Consider the following 20,565-nt stretch of genomic DNA (forward strand, 5'->3'; position numbering starts at 1 on the left):
ACTTCGACACCACACTTTTTATGCGTGCCAATTACAAGACGCCAAAACCGGTAGGGCTGCCTTGCAGCAGCATGATCCCTGACGAGGCCCGGAAACCCATCCCGTTTGGGATCTTGCGCGATGCTGTCCGGAAACAGGAGAGCTAGATACGCCATCTGTTTTTTCTTCCTTTGGTAACTCCCGATCCCAGCCAGAGATTGCCGAGTTCCGCCCAGGCCCCAGCCAATCATCGACTTCCCTCCCCGCGCCAGAAGCCCCCACGCAAGGAGGATCCCGGCGTTTTCCTTGGCGGCCATCCAGGGCACAGTCGCGATGGTGATTGTTAACGAAAGCTTCATTGGGAATACTACCAGCCAGGGCTAGACATCGAGTTGACCAAAGAATCGTGGAAAGAATAAAGCAAGATGCGGCGGGCGATTGAGGCGAAAACATGGTCGTCGCATCTCGGCCTCATGTCCAACGGTTTGGTTTTTTGGCCTTATTTACGGGCGAAAGCGAAACAAAACACAAACATATTACCTGGCCTCCCAGATCGGAATCACCAGGCCAAGAACCCACCGCCTTTTCTTCCTTCTCCCCAAATTGCTCGTCCTGATTTCCACCTGGCTCAGTTGGTACATATCAGGCGGCCACACGGTGACGCGAGAAGCGAGGCTTTTTTTTTTTCAATTCTGCCACCATGATCCCCTGACTGGTACCTAACAATCGTTACGCTTGTGTCAAAACCGGGGAACGAGTCACGGCAACGACAGCGGGCGGGATCTACCCGCATCGCATCACACCCTCGGCGAGGGAATTCACCCTCCTCCCCCCGCACCATCTTCAGCGTGGCCCTTTGGCTTTGGGCTGATCTCGCGTCGCCTGGCCCTCTCGCCAGGCCAATGGGGACGGGGACAAGAAGGGACAGAAAAGCAAAGGGCACATTTTCCGGCCCATGTGTCATGTCCCTTTTGTCTTTTCTCTGATGTGCCGTCACTCGCCCGCCCCCGCCGCCACTCGTGTCAAGGAGCAAGTGGTTCATCTTGGCGGACAAGGGTGGACGAGGAAGGTGGCCGGGAGAGATGGACTCGCCCCACGCGCCCGGTAGGGCTGCCCGGGCCGTGATAGGTTTTCTTTTTCTTTTTCCTTTCCGAGGCAATCTCCCGATCAGGACTGAAGTTGGTCAAGACTCTAGAGCACGTTGCAGGCCTTCCCAGCCGTTCCCCGCCGCCCCCCGTGGGTACAGTCCAAAGCCAAGGATAGGAACGAACCCATCTCGATCGCTGACGCCCCTGACATGACACAGTGACGGGAGGACCTGGCGGGCCTCCTTTAGATAGTAACCACATCCCGTCCATCCTTCCTGCTTGGTTCTCTCGTCGGACTGGCACCTAAACAACCGCCCGGTTTGGTTTGGCTACTGAGACAATAAAAGCTTTTGGACCAGGAGGACCACCGCACCATAGACACGAGACACGATTGGAAAGTTGTCGAATATTGTCGAGGAATGGCGGTCCTGCCGTTCTCGCCGCCGCCGCCACCGCCGCTGCCACACACTGCGCCGCCGCCGCCGAGGACACCGGTCCCGTTGGCCCCGCTGGCCCCGCTCGTGCCCGTGCAGTATGCCCAGCCCATGCAGCCAATGCAGCCCGTGCAGTCATTCCAGCCCATGGCCGCGGCCCCGTCCTCATCCCTCCTATATCCGGAGGGGGACGTGTTCGACTCGCTGGACCTGAACGAGGGCGGGGGCGGGCCGTCGGTCGAGAAGGCGCTGTGGCTGCTCGTAGGGCTGTCCGCCATATTCTTGGCGCTGCGGCTCTACTGCAAGCAAAGGTATCCCAACTCGAGGCTGAGGTGGGAGGACGCCGTGCTGGTCACGTCTTGGGTACGGATGACAGCCCCACTCCCCTCAAGACCGATGGCATGATGATTGGTCATTGCCTGTTCAACCCCTCCCTTGTCTGCACGTTCCTACCCCAAGGAGAGACTAACACGTCACAACAGGTGATGCTGGTCGCCGACGCCTCCATAGTGACGTTCCTCATCGTCAGCGGCTTCAGCAGCCCCGGCTTCGCCGTGACGCGGGCAAACATCACCACCATTAGCGTGGCCGGGCTGGCGTCTGTCACGGCCGGCATCGTCGGGCAGGCGTGGAGCAAGACGTCCTTCGCCATGACGCTGCTGCGCATGTCGCAGGGCTGGATGGCCGCCTTCATCTGGTTCGCCATCGTGTCCATGAACGTCCTGTTCGGCGTCTCGGCCACACTCTTCTGGGTCGGCTGCAGCCCCGCCGAGAAGCGCTGGAGCCCGTTCGTGCCGGGCGACTGCGATCCCGACACGTCGGTCCGCGCTGCCGTCTTTGGCTTCTACGTGAGCGGTACGGCGTCTTTTCATTATAGTCACAGCTGGCAGAGGCGCAGAACTGACGGATATAAAATAGTCTACTCTGGCTTGGTTGATATCATACTGGCTCTCCTCCCGTGGCCGATCCTGCTCAAATTGAGGGCGAGCGCGAACGGCCTTGAGCTGAGCATCAAGGAAAAGATCGGGGTGGCGCTGGCAATGAGTATGGGAATTGTGTAAGTCTGTCTCCTATTTCTTCCGCCCATGTGGCATGACCTAACAAAAACGATGAAAAAGAGCTGGCGCAATGGCGTTCGTCAAGGCATCGTACTTCCGAGTGCTGGAACATCCAAGCATCGACCTCACAGGTGAGCCAGCCCCGATAGTGCGGCAGTCGCTTCGCTGATCTGCTGCCGATTGAGGTGCTTTCCAGGATCTCTAACCGTGACCGACATAATACAACAGATGGCAGCGGGGACCTGGCGTCGTGGGCTGCGGCAGAGACGGCCGTGACCATCATGGCGTCCTCGATTCCCGTCCTGCGAGTGCTGATCCGAGATCTGGCCGCTAGGGAGGCAGCCCGTCTGCAAGCGCGCCTCGCACGGCGAAAAGCAGCGATAGCGAAGCCGATTCCCATCGTGAACCGCCGTTTGTGGAAGGACCAGGTGTCTTTGTCCTCGCGGCCGGCCGACTTGGAGCCGATATTGCTGCGGAAGCCAGGGTCAAAGGGCGACGAGGACGAGGACGAGTCCGGCGACGAAGGGAGAAGGCGGCAGACCAAGGGCGGCACCCAAGAGCGACGAGTCGGGTGGGCGGACAGCCTGGCAGTGGACATTCCGAGGAGCCCTGACGGCTCGTACGGCCCCTGGAGCCCAGGGAGTCCGAGGAGTCCGAGGGGTCTGCATAGCCCGCGGAGAATAGGCGAGGTGTGGCGGCAGTAGTGAAAGGAGATTCTTGACTAGATCCGTTCTTTTAATCTGTCCCTTTCCTAATCATTGATGGTGTATCGACAGACGAGGTCTCAGGGGCCCCTGGAGACGTTGACGAGCCACGAGTCCCGGAGTCTTCGCGACTCGCGCTTGGCATATAGCAAGCCGCAAACATTGCACAGCGTCTTGGGCCCCGAAGGGCCTCTTCGCCACCTGGGAGTCTTGGATCTGTGGCACTTATGGCAAACGCGACCGCCGTGATAGGCTTTGAGTTTCCGCTTCTGTGATGGAGACGGTGGTTTCGCGGTCAGCCAGGCTGAGAGTCTATGGAGCGCAGGGACGACAGAACAAGGATGCCCTACCATGATCTCGGCGAAGACGCGCCGTCTACCCGGGCTTCCGTTCAGACGGCTGTCTTCGTCGTCTGCGAACCTGTCGTTTAGTTCGTCGACATGGACCACATCCCGAGCAGCGGACCTGCCTGGCGGGCTGATGCCCGTGTGGCGACGGGCGATAGCGTCGATGCCGAGCAGGGCGATGTCTTGGAGGGATGCCGCCGCGGGTGGCCCGTCGATAAGCATAGGACGTTTGTTAGTGCCTCTCCGCGGTGACCGCCTCTGAGCAGCAGAGGTAGCACCGCGACTTGGCCCGGTGCTGGATCGGCCGCCGGCGGATCGAGAATGCATCGAGGCGACGAGGACGGACGAGGTATGCAAGCCGTGGGCTGAGAAGCGGGTGGGGGACTTGAGAGATATCGAGGCCGAAAATGCGCTTGGTCGAGAAGCTGGGGAAGCGCACGGGTGGCGGTGCATAGTCGAGGGGCTGCCGAGAGCGTCTCGGACGTTTTGCTGGTTGGGCAGTTGTTGCGGGTTTGTCGGTTTAGACCGCAGCTTGGAGACGCGTCGCATTTCCATTCTTTATTAGAACAGCTAGCCAGTTCCAAATTGACCCAAGTCGGCTCAAGCTACCATTTTCAACGTCATTATTGTTGATATCAGTGGCGAAACCTGGAAGATGTGTCAGGGTGGAGCGTTTGCTCCTGCGCAAGACAAGGAACAACCTGGAATCCAGGGCACCGCGGGCAAAACTGGAGCTGGACCCTTGGTTTTGCTGCAGACCCTTGATTTGAGCACCCTTCCCCTTCCTCGCCTTGGCGGGAACGTGTTGGCTGCGGGAGGATGAGGACCTGGTGGGTGGGGCCAGAAGTGAGCAGGGCCGACAAGAGCCAGCGCCTGCCACGACCGCCCAACTGGAGGCGCACCAAAGCGGAAGGTGGAACCTCGCAGGGCAGCCAGACAGGCAACCAGGGTCGTGTCTCATCCGCCCAGTCACGAGTGCCGCGATCCCCGCGACCGTTGGGTCTCCTCGACGATCGGCATCGCTACCGTGCAGTACAGCACTGGAATCCCCTTGCGGCTGGGGCTTGAAATTTCCCCAAGTCGTCTGCCTTCAGCTCCTGCGCATCAATTGGGTCTGCCATCAACCCTCTTCTCTCCGCTCATCCCCTGCCCAGCGATGCTGACAGCGGGGGCAGCCAATTTCGTGTTTTTTTTTGCTTTTTGCTTTTTAGCTTCGCCGCTGTTTCGCACCGTCGGGCTTCTTTCCGCGCACCACAGCCCCAGCGCCGTGCCAACCTCGTCCTGGACTCACTTTTGGATGCGGGGTCACAACCCCCGCTCTCGGGCCCCTCGGACTGCGGTAGTCCAAGGCCAGCCGCCCAGCCAGCCCAACCGTCCTGAGCCAAGCGGCCAGCGGACTGCACGAGTCTCCATCTGCCCCGAGGATGCCCTTGGACGGCAGACAGCGTCGTTCCCCATCCCAGCTCCCCAACAGACCCCGCTCCCCAACAGACCCCGCTCCTCCGGGAACGAATGCCAGTAGCCAAGCCCAGACAAGCACGGCCCGGCGACGGCCCCAAACCGGACGACATGCATCACAAACATAGCCTTTGAGGGGGTGGCGCTTTGCTCGCGCTTAGCCTCGGCCTGCCACCGGCATCCGAGTACGTGTGGGCGCGCAATGCCCGCAGGTGCATGCTGTACTGTACTGTACTGTGTGACTGTGTACAGTAGAGACACAGCCGCAGTTCGTCTAGATCATGGCCGGCCAAAGCACACCCGGTTCCCCGTCCAATCATGCTGCCCGCCCGAACGCGACACCATGTTCGCCAGCAACAGCCAGCGTAGCAACGCCAGGCCTGGCGAGGCCTGCTGTACGCATCATACCCATCGAACCTTGTTGCAGAGCTAGCTTGAGAACCCAATCCCCAAGTAGTGGTGCTTCCTGCTCGCGGGCGCCAAGGCACATCGACTGTGATGCTTGTTAGGTAATACATGAGCTGGCCTCAGACTGCATACCGCATACACCTTGCCTGCGCAGCTCGATCTCGAATGGCACGCTGCATGGGCATTGTTGGTGTTTCGACATAAGAGGGGAAATTTATTTTCTCGGCGTCGTATCCCATCTCCCTGCATGCAGCAGCTAGCTTTGCCCCTTCATTCCCTAAAGTCGCACAGCGTCCAGTCGACGAGCCGACTCTTCCTGTGTTTGCAGCGTAAGCCTAGAACGCCTTCTTCCGTCTAGATGCCTACCCTAGGTGTAGTTGCCGAGATAGTTTTATGTTGCATAGGTCACTGCGAGCGAACCCTGAGTTCATGTGTAGGGCTTTGATGTCTGTGGGTCTGGCGTCTCCCCACGCCTCGGAAATCTCGCAGACACTAGGTAACCGAGCGGACAAGCGGCCTCCCAGACGTGTTCGCTGTCCGACAAGAGGGAGAGGCGCACCAGAAACGTTCGAGATGCGCAGGCCCCGACCTCCAAAACGGGCAAACAGCAAACTTCCCCCCGACAAACCTAATCGAACAAACGAAGCGCTACTTTAGTAGGGCTGAGAATCGCGATTGTTTTGGGCATAATGCCTGACATCTGACCTCCCATAGTCAGCAATCTAGACGCCGGCTACTGCAGCTGCGTGAGGGGCCTCGCATCCTCTAGTTGCAGCGAGAAACCTAACGCATGGATGACACGGCTAGCTCCTCCGCTCCCTTGCCCCCAATGCCCCGAGAGACGGCTGTCTGATGCCGGCACTGCAGAGAGGGGCCGTGTTTGAGTTGGAGCCGGCATGAGAGCATGGCGGACCAGGAGTTTCGGGACCTCGATCGGCTGGTCGTCCACGCCATGGCATCCAATGGAGCCTGAGGGGTTTGCCCTCGAAGCGAGGTAGGTGCGTCAAGGCCTTGGGCTGGTGCCGGGGGATAAGCGTAGTGGGAGAAGTAGGAAGGAGGCGAAGGGGGCGAGACACGCTCGCCAGCCGGGTATATAAGTCTCGAGGACATCGCCCTCTTGGCCCTCTCGATTTGTCCTCCGGATCAGCCTCCACAGCAAGCACTGTTCGGCCATCTCCCAGCTCACTAACAGCAACCAAAAGTTCTTCTCTCTTCTCTTCTTGACTTCTTAGCATCCTTCGGGAAAGGATATAGCACCCTGTTCTTTAATAACCTTACCCTCTCTTCTACTCACTCCCTTCACATCGACATCATGGGTGACATGCGCAGCTTCACCTCCGAGGGCTCCCGCGTCGTCTCCATCGACCCCTACGCGCTGGTCTCCGCCATCATGGGCAGCCAGATCGAGCGCCGCGGCGGGGCCTCGTCCTCGAGCTCGACTGTCGACGGCCTGCAGGCGGACTACGACGAGCTCGTCGACGTCAACTCGGGCGACAACGACAACGACCGCAACCGCGACCGCCAGGGCCCCAAGCCCGACCAGGCCCCCAAGAAGGTCTGCGTTGGTGCTGCCAACCCGTACGCCATGGTCGAGGCCATCCTGGGCCGCAAGGTCGACAAGACCAGCATCGAGGTGGCCCGCATCATGTCGGACGTGCTCCAGACCGACTACGACGAGCTCTTCGACATGAAGCACCGCTCCGTCCTGTACGCCGGCCTCCAGCTCAACGGCGACAAGAAGATGGCCGAGCAGGTCTCGCAGAAGGACATGAAGATCCTCAACGAGAACGACCTCATCACCCCGGACCTGTCCCGGGTCGAGAAGCTCAAGGACCTCGAGAAGATCGGGCTCAAGGACCTCGACAACGCCAAGGTCAAGATGTGCCGCCTGCACAACGGCAAGCTCCGCCTGATCCTGCACGCCGACCGCATCGGCCGCACCGTCAGCAACAAGGAGGTGACGCGCTCCATCAACGACCTGATCACGCCCTTCCGCCACAACAGCGACAACAAGAACAAGTGGACCCCGCCCAACTCGTCGTGGCGCGACGGCTACGACTACTTCTTCCAGATGTTCAACAGCCGCCTCATCAACGACATCAACCAGTTCTACATCGGCGGCCGCCCCGACCAGATGCTCGCCGGCGCCGGCGGCTTCCTCGGCAACAACCAGCAGAGCATGATGCTCGCCCAGGCCGCCGGCATCGACACCACCCGCCGCGGCGTCCAGTTCAACCGCTTCGACGACCCCGTCCAGGGCTGCGCCCCCAACTCCTGGTTCGTCTCGGCCCTCTTCTCCGTCTTCTGGGCCGACCCGTGCTTCATCAACCGCGACACGCGCCTGCACAGCTCCAGCCAGCACCGTGGCGGCCGCCGCGGCGGCTGCGGCAGCGGCCACATGGAGGAGCAGGGCAGCCGCGACCGCCAGGGCAGCGAGCGCTACCTCGAGATCAAGTTCCACAGCCAGGGCGGCGACAACAACTCCAAGACGCGCACCGTCGAGGTCAACTACGACATCCCCGTCAACAACTCCAACAACCAGCCCCTGTACTGCCGCTCCTCGGACGGCGCCGACATCTGGCCCTCGCTGTACGAGAAGGCCTTCACCAAGTGGGTGACCGAGACCGACTCTGAGCACCCCGACATCACCCAGCTGCACTGCGGCGATCCCATCAAGGCCATGGCCCAGATCAACGGCCGCACCCCGCACTACTACGAGTGCCGCAACCACGCCGCCATGGACCTCATCGGCCTGGTCCGCGCCAACTGCGTCAACTTCAAGACCATCAACCCCATGTGCGCCTTCACCTACGCCACGGGCCAGCAGTTCTGCGGCTCCAACCTGGTCGCCAACCACGCCTACTCGGTCCTGGGCTACATCGTCCGCGGCGACCGCCACTACGTCGTCCTCCGCAACCCGTGGGGCGTCACCGAGCCCCAGGGCCTCACCGCCTACCAGGGCCTGCTCACCCGCGTCGACCCCGAGATGTGGACCCCCGCCGCCCTGCTCGACCACGGCGGCCTCTTCGCCCTCGAGGTCGACAACTTCAAGCACTGCTTCCAGTACATCGGTGTTGCCAAGTAAAGCGCCCACCCCGCCCGCCACTGGCGACAACGGCAACTGCCATCTTGGCACGGCTCGGGGCACTTGCAGCCCCCCTCCTGATGGCCCGTCCTCTTCCCTTCTCTCCCCTGCTGTGCTGAGGCCTTTTTACCTGTTGATGCTTGTCTGCGGATCGGGTGTCATCGAGTTTTGTTCTGTTCTTTTCTGTCCTTTATGAAGAAAAAGTCCCGCCCCCTGGGTAATTTGGACGATGAAAAGGTTTGGAGAAAAAAAGGGGAGCCCAGGGTAAACCCATTAAAAGTCGTTCCTTTACAACATTTTCCTTTCTCACAAGTTATGCATCCGCAGACGCCACATTTCCTATACACACATCCCCTATTTGCCTGTTCTACTGTGGCTGATGGGGGCGGATGGACAAACGAAAGTGTGGCTGGATCAACAAAAAAAGTCAGTCAGCAGCTTTAGCTCTAGCTTGAATTGACGTGCATTCCTTAATCTTCTGATCCCTTGCATGTGTGAATGGTATCAACCTGAGTGCATTGATGGTTACCCCTAACTTTTCTTTTTGCAATAGCAGCTTTCAATGTCTTCATGAGTCAAGCTGTAGAACAAGAAAGACTGTAGAACAGGAAAGCTGGAAGAACAGGAGGGGCTATAATCAAAACAAGAAAGTTGCTAAATAAGACTGTGTGAAGTTTACCGAAGGAAGAATGTTATAACGTGAAACGGTATATATCAGCTTTGTTTAACCGTGATGACTGTGTCAAGCCAACATGCAATGCTCAATGCCAGGGAGGAATGCAGTTGGAGCCAGCACTGAAGCAATGCTTCTATAGCGATATGGAGGGGACGTCCATGTGGGAGCCATGGTGCAAGTGGGAAGCATTGAGGACGTCGGGATGTGATGCTTGTGTCTAGTGCTGGCCCCCTTGGTGCTGACTGCATGTGACCAGTGATTAGTCAAGGGCGATGATGTTTAGGAAGCAAAGGCATAAAGGGGACGGCATACTTGACGTCGAACTGGGACCCAATGAAGGCAAAGTCGGACGGGTGGCTCATCTGCTGCCCTTGGTACTCGTCCCACTGTGACTGCTCGTGGACTCCAGCATGGCCCTGGTACCCCTGAGTGTTGCCGGCCTCGGGCGACGTCACTGAGCCCTGCTGTGCCTTGGTGCTGGACGTTGCGCGTCGAGGGCGCTTTTGCGTGGACCTTTTGCTGGAGTCTTGTCAGGACCTTGCTCCGGCCTCCTGGTGCGGAACAGGTGACAGCAACGGGATATGGTCCACTCACTTGCTCGTCTTGGGGGTGTTGGTGGTGGTGGTCATTGTGGGTGTGTGTGGGTGGCGAGGGTATCTTGTGGGGGCTTCTGATGGAGAGGGCTCGGAGCACGGTCCTCAGGAGATACCAGGATGTGGGAGGCGGTTCTAGGGTGTGCGAGAGGAGAGATACAGGATGGGCTGGAGGAGCGGCTTGAGAAAGGGGAAGAGATTTGGGATGAGAGAAGCACACATTCGGTGCCATTGCTGGTCCTATATAGACGGCCATAGAGTAGGCCCTGCCCGGCTCCGACTTGCGTCAGTGCTGTCTCCTCGCCCGCCTAGTCCGCATTCCCTTTTGCTCCTTGACACATGCGTTGGTGCCGGAACACTAGGCATATCAGGCCCCGCGAGGCAGTGCGGAACCTCCTGGCGTCCCGTTATCCTTCTGGATTGGCTACTCTCTTTTTTGCATAGCAAGGATATAAGGAAACGCAGCGCCATCAAGCTCAATCCCGTACCCCATGCGATGTGGATGGTGCTCATTGTAGCCGCATCTGAACCTGGCGAGCGAGCTACCCTTGGCTCCCGCCCTCGTGGAGCGGCGCTCATTGGCTGTTACCCTTTTGCACCGGCCGTTTATTGGCTATTGCCCTTTTGCACGGCCCACCTGGCCCAGCCGCGTTGGCCACGCACTAAGGCAGCCGCCATCAAGTTCAATCCCCGTACCGCGATCCGCGATGTGAATGATGCGAGCTACCCTTGGCTCCCGCCCTCGTAGAACGGCACTCATTGGCTGTTACCCTTTTGCACCGGCCGCTTATTGGCTGTTACCCTTTTGCGCGGCCCCCCGGCCGTGCAAAATGGTAGCATGCGTATACTGTGCATGCGCTGGGGCGGCGATATTGTGTGGGTGGGCCTTGTCACTATTGGACAGTCTCTGTTTGCTAGCCCGACGGTTCCTGTCCTGCCCCGGGGTGTGGCTATGAGTTGGCTGTCCGGCGATTTGCACGACGGCGGGGCTGTTCGTCAACTGCCTGTCGCCTCGTTGGGCGTCTGTCCAGCCCCAGCATGCTACCACGCAGTAACATGCAGGCATGGCGAGATAGCCAGCGACAACTTTTGTACCCGCCAATGTACACACGAGGCTGCCGCGGCCCATGCGAACCACTCAGATTGCCCATAAAGACCGCATTTCCCCCAGTGGCTCTTGTGCTCTTCTCCTGACCCCAAGCCCTCATCCCCCCTTCCAACCGTATCGCAGCTTGGCCAATCACATCCACTCCCCACACGCTTCGCACCCCTCCCCTCCGTCCATCTCCAGACACCATGGACGAACCCCCAGATCCAGCCACCATGGATCGCAGCATCCCCCACGACAAGCGGTGGCCCTTGCTGAAGGACATCATCATCAACCTCTTCATCGGACGGGATCTCAAGATCGCCGATGTCGCCAAGCATATGAAGGAGGCGTATGGGTTCGACGCACAGTGAGTTGAGCACCCGGCGGGAAACATTCTTCTCCAGTCCTGACGCACGTCAACTGACCGTCTGCACCGCAAACTTCCTTCTGCCTAGGCTAGCACACTACCGCTACCGGTTCAAATCCTGGAACGTCCACAAGCGCACCACCGCTCTCGAGAAAGACAAGATCATCCAGCGTCACATCAAACGTGGTCGTGCGGGCGCAAGCACTTCCGACATCGCGCTTGTCAAAGGGGGCATCGAGAAGCCCTTCTCAGAGAAGGCCAAGGCGCAGCTACGGAGGTATGCAAACGAGAAGAGCAAAATGGGGGCTGCTTCGCTGCCTGCCATCGTTCCGGGTTTGTAAGTAACGCCCTGTCATGAATTACGGCTTAACCACATGCAGCGACTAACGGAAGAAACAGCATCCTGAAATGGGACTTTCCATACCATGCCCTCCTTTCGACAGGCAGTGGCCCTTTCGATCATACGTCGCCTTCCGCGTCCACGCCTCCCTTTCTCACAGTAAACAGCCCTCCCGCGGCGGCTCCATCGCCTGGTCGGCCCGTCAATGCCCCCTCGCCTACTGCTCTGGCCTTGCGGAAGATTGGATCACTCGACCACGTCGGCATGTTTCTCCAAGGGCGGTCAATGGAGCTGCTGAAGTCCCTTAGCCCAGTCGAGCAAAAGTAAGAAATCTCCGTCCCTGCATGATGGTGTTTCTCAACTGCGAAGTTGTCAAGGCTAACCATTGAACTCTAGAGCCGCTTCGGTGTGGTTTCATGACCTGTTTCTCTTCTCCTTCATGTCAGCCAAGTACTTTGGCAAAGGGCCTACTCGCTGGGATGCGGGCCTTATCGCCGCAAGAAGCCTTGGATCCCAGTTTGCCGGCGCCAGCCCATCGCCCCGACCAGCTCATGCCTTGACAGGGACACCCAAATCAGCAACCTCTTTCGACGATCCAAAGCCACCGACAATGCTTTGTCGATGGTCCATCCATTACAAGCCCGAAGTTGATGAGCGTCACATTGAATGGGGCCCAGATCCAGTCGCCGCCGCAGACTCCCACGCGCAAGATCTTGACGATGAGTCGACTTGGAGACCATGGACCGGGGAAAGCCAGTACCTCCCGGATGTTATACAAGAGGGCATCACTTCTGAATCGTTTACCCAGGCAACAACATCCCTCCCGGTATCGTCTCCGATTGTGTCGGAGGCTTTGAGCAAATCACCTGCCCAACTCGAAGTCGAAGCAATTGCCTTGGGGATAATATGTGGAAACCTCGAGAGTTGTCGTGGCCTTTTGGAGGACCAAGAAGAGGAGAAGCGCAAGCTATTGGTCGAAATACACCCGTTCCACCTGGCTGCTACAAACCTGCGTGGTACAAAAGGTTGCTGCGGGATCATGCGCGACCTCACCATGATGCTGCAAGATGATCTGTCCGTCGGAATGCTGTACCGAAACGGCAACGGCCACACGATTCTCGACAGTTTGATGGTTACCATACTACGATCTCACACATCTGCTAGACCCGCACTGGTTTGCAGCTCCTTTGACAGACCAGAGAGATTCCCTGGAGAAGGCATTGACATTTGCGGAAGATTCGACCTGGACTCGCCCTGCACTCGTCAACTTTTCGCATCTGGCCAAATCGCAGTCCCTATGTCCTGGAAGCACGTCTTCTGCCATACCTCGGCTCAGGCAATCTGCCATACAATCATAGCAATATTCTCGCGGCCCTGGAGCCCCAAGATCAACACACCTTCCGGAATCTTTATCAGAACCTGCAGCTGCTGTCACAAGCTGCTCGTGCCAACCCCACTACACACCCTTGTCGTGGTTGCATACCTCCTAGCAACACAAGGATCGCCAGGGGAGACTTTGTTTGGCGCGATCGCGGTTCTTTCCTGCATGCTAGCGCTAGGTACAGATCCGCTAGAGGAATCCGACCTTTCACATCAACTCATACTATCCGGATGCGCTGCGCGTTCTACAACGGAGCAGTGTGAGCATGCCCCTGCAACACCTCTGCGCCTCGCTCATGCGCTCCATAGAAGCTCGACCGGTCCGTGGGCACCCGAATCCCGTCTCGGTTGGGACATCTTTGTCAAGGTTTTGGCTGAGGGAGAGAAAGCACGTGGCCCTACTTCATCTCCGATGTCCACATGTAGCCACATCGATTTCGATACTGGTGAATACTGGGCTCATAACCACTTTTGCGGGAGTCCACAGTTAGGGCAGCTGTGGGCTGCGGTGCAAGCGGAACTGGTTACCTACAGAAGGCTTGATGAGGACCAGCCATGGCTCTCACCCCATTTCGACCTTCAGCTTCTGCAAACGGACTCGACTGCTGCACTCGACGCGTCCGGCCTCCCGCTAATCGCAAAAGGGATGCTGAAAGAGTGTACCCCGTGTGGTTGGGTTGTGTCCCGGTGGCTTCGTGTGTCAGAGGCGAAAGCATTTCTCATACCCTCTGCCCAGGACATTTGTTCATATTACTTTATGAACATGGACAGCTGGAAAAGAACGGATTTTTGCGAACCATGGAACCCTAACACCTTTTGTATCGAGAGAGAGAAAGGCTCAGAATCTAGCAACTCAGAGCAATCCAGCCACGATGAAGACATGTCGGACGAGGGGGGCCAGAACGAGGAGATGGTGGACGGGGACGACGCTGCCCCCCACGACGGCCAGGATGAGAATATGATGGATGTTGATGCGCTACCCCCCAGCGACGGGCAGGAAAGCAACGGGTATCACTTCGGTCATCAAGGGGGAGGGGGCGACGTAATGTGAGAAAGCGGTAGGTTCAGCCCTTCCGGGGGTTGGTATAGCTAGTTCACACCTGAGTACGCGCGGGGACAGTTTTTTGCAGAATAGGCTGGTGCTAGGCAGGGTTGCAAGGTTTTCTTCTTACAAGCATTGCATTTGTGGGCAATCCTCTATCTAGGTGCACGACGTGGCCGGTGCACGAGGCGACGTCGCCCGTTGCCGTGGGCGGTGCAGTTCCTGGGCCTATCAGGTCGGGGCTAACGTAATAAAGCTATAGGGCCCGTATACGCCGGTGAATTGTGGGCTGCCCCAAGTCAAAAGCGCGTCCACATGTCAACACTTCCAACTCGTTTCAATGCCCGCAACCCATTGAACCGCGCACATCATGGAGGCCATAATAAACCAAGAGGCCATTTATCGCGTCGCCCGGATGAACCGGGTCGTCGCCCCTGGCGACCCCGATGCGCGGCAGCTCTACGAGGCGGCGCGCGCAGGCGACATGGGCGGGGTCATGTCGGCGCTGCAGAGGAGCCCCACCATCGACATTGACGCTGCCCACAGCGAGAAGCCCGACTTCACCCCGCCCTTCGAAACGGCCCTCCACGCCGCCGTGAGGGGAAACCACGCCGACGTCGTGGCCGGGCTCATCGCCCTGGGCGCCAACGTCAACGCCGACTCGGACATCAGGCTCGGGCTTGCGCTTCTGTCTCCGTTGCACGTTGCCGTCATGGACCGAGACTCGCAGAAACTACCCATAAGCATGGAGCTCTTGTGCCTCCTGCTCGACTCTGGCGCAGACGTCAACCGGAAATACCATTTCGGCTTTGACAATGGCCCGCTGTGCAACCTTGTTCTGGAAAGGGTAGATATGGTGGACCGGACAAATGGCATCCAAGTCCCCAACCAGGCAAATCTGGATGCCATAGACTTGTTCATCAGCCATGGCCACGACGTCAACATGCCCGGGAGTCTCTGGCACTTTTTTGAGTATTTTTTTGCCCTTCAGATTTTTTAGTAGTCTCCCTCTGCGACTCAATTAATTCTAACCAGATCTAAAGGCAAAGGTGGCCTTGGGCCATGGCGGGCTCCCTTTACTCAAATGGGCAGCGACACGGGGTGCTAGGGTAACCCCTGATATCCTCTCGGGCTATATGTCCTCTTTCGGGTTCAGCGTAACCTCGGAATGGATCAACTATGTCGTCGAGCTCGGTTACGATGACCCCGACGTCCGCATAGGCATGCTGTCGGGGTTGGGGCATGCAAATGGCTTATGTCGTGGACAGAAGTCCGAGTTCCAGACGCAAGATGAGCTCAAGGAGGGTGCCGACAGGATCCTTGCTGGCTCCGACAGAGAGGAAATGGTATGGCGGATGCCCAAGGTCCTTTTTGCAGCGGTCGAAAAGGGATATCGGGGCCTTGTCGAGTTTTGGTTGGACGAGCGTTGGCGTGATTGGGGGATCGACATCAATGCGAGCGAGGAACATAGCAGGCAGACGGCAATGCACAAGGCTGCGGCTTCATACCGCAATACTCGCGACGTCGCCGATTTCCTCCTTGGCCGCGGGGTGGACGGCGATGCCACCGACAGTACTGGGTGCACGCCTCTGCTCTGTTGCCAAAATGGGGGATGTAGCGGCGCTGAATTCGCCAAACTTCTCCTCAAGCACGGCGCCGACGTGAAGGCCAGGGACAAGGCAGGAAACAACGCCCGTAAGTTCTCGCCCACCACCTGGCATCTTTTGCACGTGAATGGTGCTACCTTTTTTTTTTACCACGCGCGCGAACCCGTTATCAGTACACCGCTGCGTTAATTCGCAGCCCGTTGTTCCCAAACAGCCCGCAATTGTCGTTACCCTGCTCGCGGCGGGCGCCGATCCGGACGCCAAGAATGACGTCGGAGACACGCCGCTTCACGTCGCCATCAAGCTCGCGCCCCCCCCGGGCTGGACGGATGCATCGGCATATTCCACTGTATGAGGGCCCTGATTGATGCGGCGAAGGACATCGGCGCCGTCGACGCCGCAGGAAAGACGGCGCTGCAGCTCCTCCCTTACGAGCCCTCCCGCACGCCTTGGGTGGACCTGATAGCCATGGCTCTCCGCAGGCGGGGGTCCTTGACGGGAAATCCAGGGGCTGATGGCGGCAGAGTTAGTCCAGCGACCTACTGGTTGATGTAATATTACGTGACCCTGGCACACACGTGCACCGGAACTTCCCAAACAAGGACGACGGAGGGAGCGAGCTGCAAACCAGGGCGCACAGGTGGGGGTGACCACCTGATGCTGTGCGACGCATGAACCCCAGAGTTCCATATCGAGCCCCAGCTGGGCCCGTTTCTGTTGCTTTAGGCTAAATAAACGAAAGTCGAAAGGACTGACCAGGGAACAAATGGAAGCACCACCATCCACCATCCATCCCATCGGCCGCTTTTTCTGCCCATGAGTCCGAGCCCCCCTTGCATTCACGACTCCGGTAACATGCATGCACCCCGGAAAACGCACTCTGTGCTGATGGGTGGGATTTCGTCTCCCAAGTGCCGACTGTGGAGGAGCCGCCTTGGCGGGAAAATTGCCGCCTGGCGTCACGGGTTTCTGCAGCCGACGACGTGAGGATGTGGTGTGTTATTCCCGGGGGTGCCATCTCTTTTATCTTTTATCTTTTTTATTTTATTCTCGTTTTTATGCAAGGCGTGCTGGATCTCGCCGACTCCCGCATGAAAGCTGTGTCTTTGGCCAGGGTATAAGACACGTAGCCTGGCGATTGGCTTTGCGAGCACTTTGCCATCAATCTCGAGTCTTCTCTGGGATGCTGGCGCCTGTGTCGAGAGGGGCCACTGCAAGCCAACAGCCCTGGGTGCCCGGCCAAGGGCTGACCTATATCGGCCTGGGCAGGGGCCACCCCAGACGCTCGCGCGAGGCTCCATCAACGTCGGCCCGCCATCTGCTCACAAGGTGATGGGCAAGGACCCGGGGTGGATCCCCCCGGCTAATCAACCTGGAGCCATTTGCGCATCATTTGTGGCACCCCCCCCTGGCCGTTTGTTTCTGTCTCCTCCTCCTCGGCCGTCCTGCCCGTGATGGAGACGGACGCAAGGCCAAGCTCCGCCGCGATCCATGTTACCCTCCCCTCCACTAGGCACCCGAGCAGGAGCCGGTGGCGTCCCGCCGCCCTGCGAGCCCGAGTCTGGCAGAGGTCCGATCAAGCATTTGCCGTGGGCGCAGTTAAGACACAGCACCCGGCTGGGCAGAGGTGGGAGGAGATGATAGCCGACGACTGGATGGCACGCGGCTCTCTTTTGGCGCCTTGGCCTTTTCTGGCGGTTGAGTTGATCGTCGAGTGGCGATGCTTGGCAAAATATAAAATATTTGCTCGTCCGTATGGGAACCTGGCACCCTGGACGTCGTCCGACTCTGTTTCCCGGAACGGTGACAAGGACGTCAAGGACGCTGGTTCCGAAGTTGCCGTAGACGGACAAGTTTACCCAGCACATGTTTCGATCGACCGTGCGAGGGGGTCCCTTGGCTGAAACCTGGCTCTCCGCCCCCCTGTCGACTGTCCCGTCGGCCGCCCTATCGACGGATGCGTACGCTCATCCCCGCGGATCGACGACGTACGATGGGCGCATCGACAAGATGGGGCTGTGTTGGCGGGGTAGTTTAAACGCGCAAGCCGTAGATTAACTGCTATAGCCCGATTATTATGCTCGGAGAGGCTGCGGCGCGCTCCCAAAGGGTGCGGCGGTTGCGAACGGCAGTCATTTGGGAGGGCGCATAAAGGGGGGGACTGTCCCGTCCGCAAGGTGAATCAGTCGTCTCCCGGCTCAGCACCCGCGCTCCCAGCCGTGAAATCCATTCATTCCTTCACCTCCGGCCTTTGCCACTCTCACACTCGCCCTCACAGACACACACCGCAAACCGCCAACATGGTCTCGTTCACGTCCCTCCTCCTGGCCGTCTCGGCTGCCGTCGGCGTGTGCGCCAACCCGGTGCCGCCCAGCATCGAGGAGATGCGCGAGACGTTCCTGCAGAAGCGCGGCGGCACGCCCAGCGCCACAGGCACGCACGACGGCTTCTACTTCTCGTGGTGGACCGACAACCAGGCCCAGGCCACGTACACCAACGGGCCCAAGGGCCAGTACAGCGTCACGTGGTCCGGCAACGGCAACCTCGTGGGCGGCAAGGGGTGGAATCCGGGCAGCAGCAACAGGTATGTGTAATCTAGTGATGTGTATCTAGTGGCCTGATGGTATTAGCAAGATATGACACTAACCCTCGGCCGCCGCAACAGGAACATCTCCTACACCGCCCAGTACCGTCCCAACGGCAACAGCTACCTGGCCGTCTACGGCTGGACGCGCAACCCGCTGGTCGAGTACTACGTGGTGGAGAACTTTGGCACCTACGACCCCAGCTCGCAGGCCTCGCGCAAGGGCACCATCAACGTCGACGGGTCCAGCTACCAGGTGGCCCAGTCGACGCGCGTCAACCAGCCGTCCATCGAGGGCACCCGCACCTTCCAGCAGTACTGGTCCGTCCGCCAGCAGAAGCGGTCGAGCGGCACCGTCAACATCAAGGCCCACTTCGACGCCTGGGCCGCCCAGGGCCTGAAGCTCGGCACCCACGACTACCAGATCGTCGCCACCGAGGGCTACTTTAGCAGCGGCTCGTCCACCGTGACCGTGAGCTAGGTGTTTTGCGTCATGTTTTTGCATGTCCCCCCAGACACCTGGTGCGTCTTTGAGACCGAGTTTTTGTGTGTGGCTGTAGCCATCACTGGGCTCTCTCCGAATTGGGTTTCTTCTCTTCTTAGGGCAGGGGGCTTACCCGCCTTGCCTGTGTATATATCTAGAGCCAAAAAAATATGCTCCTTTGTGCCTCATCGCTTGGAAGGTGTTGCCTCCTCCCTATCTCTTTAGAATCCGACCCAGCCACCACGCTCTGATGGCGGGGCAGGGCCGCGTTGCCCCTGTATCAGCTTATAAGGCTAGACTGCTAGCTCGGCGCCATGCTCCCGGTCATCAGTGGGCTTCACGCCGTTCTGAACGGTGAATCAAGCTTTGGGGCGTTCCTGATGGGATTTCCCGGCTTAGCGATACATCGGCGTTGACCGCCGCCCAAGTAATTTCCCTTGCAAGGGCCGCCACGCCCAGAGCTGAGCATGCGCACGAACATCCAGACGACGGCTTATCGATGCGGCTGAGCGGCTGGAGGCTTACTAGTGTTGTTGACATGTTCCAAGTCGATACTACAGACTTGGACATCTATAAAGCGGTCAGTCATGTCGTGGGATTGTGAACGTCTGGCTGTTGCGGCATCGTCGTCAACGACAAAGAAGGCCCCTCATATATCCACCATTAACCGCCCATAATGAGGTTCACCGTCGAGACCGCGCTGGGCATGCTGGCCACGGCCACTGTCGCCGTCGCCGGCAGCTGCAACGCCAACAACTGCGCCCGCGCCGTCACGGGCACGAGGGACAAGATCCCGTCGCTCGAGACCCGCCGCGTCGACTGCTCGGCCTTTATGCTGGCCACCCTCACTCCCGCCACCGTGTAAGTGCCCGGGACGAGCGTCTGGTCATACAAGCCGTGTCGCTCGGAACTGACAGTCCGCCCTTTCGCCTCCCCCCAAGAACCACCACGACCACCATCTCCGTAACCGTAAGCAAGTCCACGACGTCGACCACCACCACAACCACCACTACCACCTCGACCACCACCACCGGCATCCTCGACCCCCGCCAGGTCACGCAGGTGCCGAGCCTCGTGCCGGCCTACGCGAGCGCCTGCCCCGACGCCGCCGCCTATAGCTCGGCCTGCTCGTGCTGGGGCGTCACGGGGCGCACCACAACCGCCGGCGCGCCCTCGGCCACGGCCAGCACGACGGCGACCGAGACGACCACCGTCACGGTCGCGGCGACGGCCACGGCCACGGCCGTCCAGGTGGCCAAGGTGTGCGCCCTGCCCGCCGCGCCGTGCGACCTGCCCCGCCCGGACAAGTGCTGCACGCTCACGTGCTGCCGGCTCGTGGGACAGACGCAGGCCCGCTGCACCGACGACCAGGGCAGCTGCTTCTCTTCGGGGCCGTCCAAGCGCTGGGTGTTGCTGCGGAGCGAGCCGGTGGCCGCCGAGGGCGCGAGCTGGTCGCGTATGAGGCCCGACGGGACGCTGGAGGTGCACAAGGCCGAGTAGGGAGCGTTCTGGCAAGGGGCATGGACCGTGTTGGGTCCGTCCAGCGGGCGCGTGGTGCGAAAGGGAGGAGGTTGCGGGCTGATAAAGGACGTTCCTGACTGTTGAGCTTTCTGTCTGACAAATCTAGCCTAGCCTGAGGCCAGGAATCGGCGGTGCAACCTAGAGCTGCGTCGCGGCCGGCATTGGAAGCTCAAGGCCGTCGGAGCGACTCTGAGCTGTCTAGTTCTAATAATGATCATATGGCATAATGCTGCTCCAAGATACTGCATGAGCTGGATGGAGTTGGGTGCGTAGACTTAGATATGTAAGGCGCCTATACACTGACGCCATCAGGTTCAAAT

At 59.2% G+C, this 20,565-nt stretch overlaps 9 protein-coding genes across 9 annotated transcripts; 7 read left to right on the forward strand and 2 right to left on the reverse strand.

Annotated features, from left to right (window-relative positions):
• The first annotated feature begins 1,126 nt into the window (after positions 1 to 1,126).
• GGTG_13171 (hypothetical protein) lies at positions 1,127 to 3,533 on the forward strand. The gene is made up of 6 exons (XM_009231074.1): positions 1,127 to 1,215; positions 1,286 to 1,864; positions 1,984 to 2,356; positions 2,420 to 2,558; positions 2,620 to 2,690; positions 2,788 to 3,533. The coding sequence occupies exons 2-6, from the start codon at positions 1,487 to 1,489 to the stop codon at positions 3,261 to 3,263; spliced, it is 1,437 nt and encodes a 478-aa protein (XP_009229338.1). The 5' UTR covers positions 1,127 to 1,215; positions 1,286 to 1,486; the 3' UTR covers positions 3,264 to 3,533.
• Positions 2,395 to 4,265, reverse strand: GGTG_13172 (hypothetical protein). Its single transcript, XM_009231075.1, has 2 exons — positions 3,614 to 4,265; positions 2,395 to 3,532 (listed from the first exon to the last, which is right to left on the reverse strand). The coding sequence occupies exons 1-2, from the start codon at positions 4,163 to 4,165 to the stop codon at positions 3,344 to 3,346; spliced, it is 741 nt and encodes a 246-aa protein (XP_009229339.1). The 5' UTR covers positions 4,166 to 4,265; the 3' UTR covers positions 2,395 to 3,343.
• A 470-nt stretch (positions 4,266 to 4,735) lies between these two features.
• GGTG_13173 (hypothetical protein) lies at positions 4,736 to 9,032 on the forward strand. The gene has a single exon (XM_009231076.1). The coding sequence runs from the start codon at positions 6,789 to 6,791 to the stop codon at positions 8,559 to 8,561; it is 1,773 nt and encodes a 590-aa protein (XP_009229340.1). The 5' UTR covers positions 4,736 to 6,788; the 3' UTR covers positions 8,562 to 9,032.
• Positions 9,033 to 9,408: 376 nt separating this feature from the next.
• Positions 9,409 to 9,866, reverse strand: GGTG_13174 (hypothetical protein; the record flags this gene model as incomplete). Its single annotated transcript, XM_009231077.1, has 2 exons — positions 9,409 to 9,714; positions 9,832 to 9,866. The coding sequence occupies 2 exons, from the start codon at positions 9,864 to 9,866 to the stop codon at positions 9,501 to 9,503; spliced, it is 249 nt and encodes an 82-aa protein (XP_009229341.1). The 3' UTR covers positions 9,409 to 9,500.
• Positions 9,867 to 11,153: 1,287 nt separating this feature from the next.
• Positions 11,154 to 14,300, forward strand: GGTG_13175 (hypothetical protein; the record flags this gene model as incomplete). Its single annotated transcript, XM_009231078.1, has 5 exons — positions 11,154 to 11,287; positions 11,376 to 11,624; positions 11,687 to 11,950; positions 12,024 to 14,054; positions 14,213 to 14,300. The coding sequence occupies 5 exons, from the start codon at positions 11,154 to 11,156 to the stop codon at positions 14,298 to 14,300; spliced, it is 2,766 nt and encodes a 921-aa protein (XP_009229342.1).
• Positions 14,301 to 14,419: 119 nt separating this feature from the next.
• Positions 14,420 to 16,011, forward strand: GGTG_13176 (hypothetical protein; the record flags this gene model as incomplete). The annotated part of the gene is made up of 3 exons (XM_009231079.1): positions 14,420 to 15,021; positions 15,206 to 15,744; positions 15,830 to 16,011. The coding sequence occupies 3 exons, from the start codon at positions 14,420 to 14,422 to the stop codon at positions 16,009 to 16,011; spliced, it is 1,323 nt and encodes a 440-aa protein (XP_009229343.1).
• Positions 16,012 to 17,293: 1,282 nt separating this feature from the next.
• GGTG_13177 (hypothetical protein) lies at positions 17,294 to 17,560 on the forward strand (the record flags this gene model as incomplete). Its single annotated transcript, XM_009231080.1, has 1 exon — positions 17,294 to 17,560. The coding sequence occupies one exon, from the start codon at positions 17,294 to 17,296 to the stop codon at positions 17,558 to 17,560; it is 267 nt and encodes an 88-aa protein (XP_009229344.1).
• Positions 17,561 to 17,771: 211 nt separating this feature from the next.
• Positions 17,772 to 18,910, forward strand: GGTG_13178 (hypothetical protein). The gene is made up of 2 exons (XM_009231081.1): positions 17,772 to 18,240; positions 18,322 to 18,910. Exons 1-2 carry the CDS (start codon positions 17,957 to 17,959, stop codon positions 18,719 to 18,721), a joined length of 684 nt encoding a protein of 227 aa, XP_009229345.1. The 5' UTR covers positions 17,772 to 17,956; the 3' UTR covers positions 18,722 to 18,910.
• A 490-nt stretch (positions 18,911 to 19,400) lies between these two features.
• On the forward strand, positions 19,401 to 20,224 carry GGTG_13179 (hypothetical protein; the record flags this gene model as incomplete). The annotated part of the gene is made up of 2 exons (XM_009231082.1): positions 19,401 to 19,585; positions 19,666 to 20,224. The coding sequence occupies 2 exons, from the start codon at positions 19,401 to 19,403 to the stop codon at positions 20,222 to 20,224; spliced, it is 744 nt and encodes a 247-aa protein (XP_009229346.1).
• Positions 20,225 to 20,565: the final 341 nt, after the last annotated feature.

Source organism: Gaeumannomyces tritici, assembly GCF_000145635.1.
Source record: "Gaeumannomyces tritici R3-111a-1 unplaced genomic scaffold supercont2.10, whole genome shotgun sequence".
Classification (NCBI taxonomy): Eukaryota; Fungi; Ascomycota; class Sordariomycetes; order Magnaporthales; family Magnaporthaceae; genus Gaeumannomyces; species Gaeumannomyces tritici.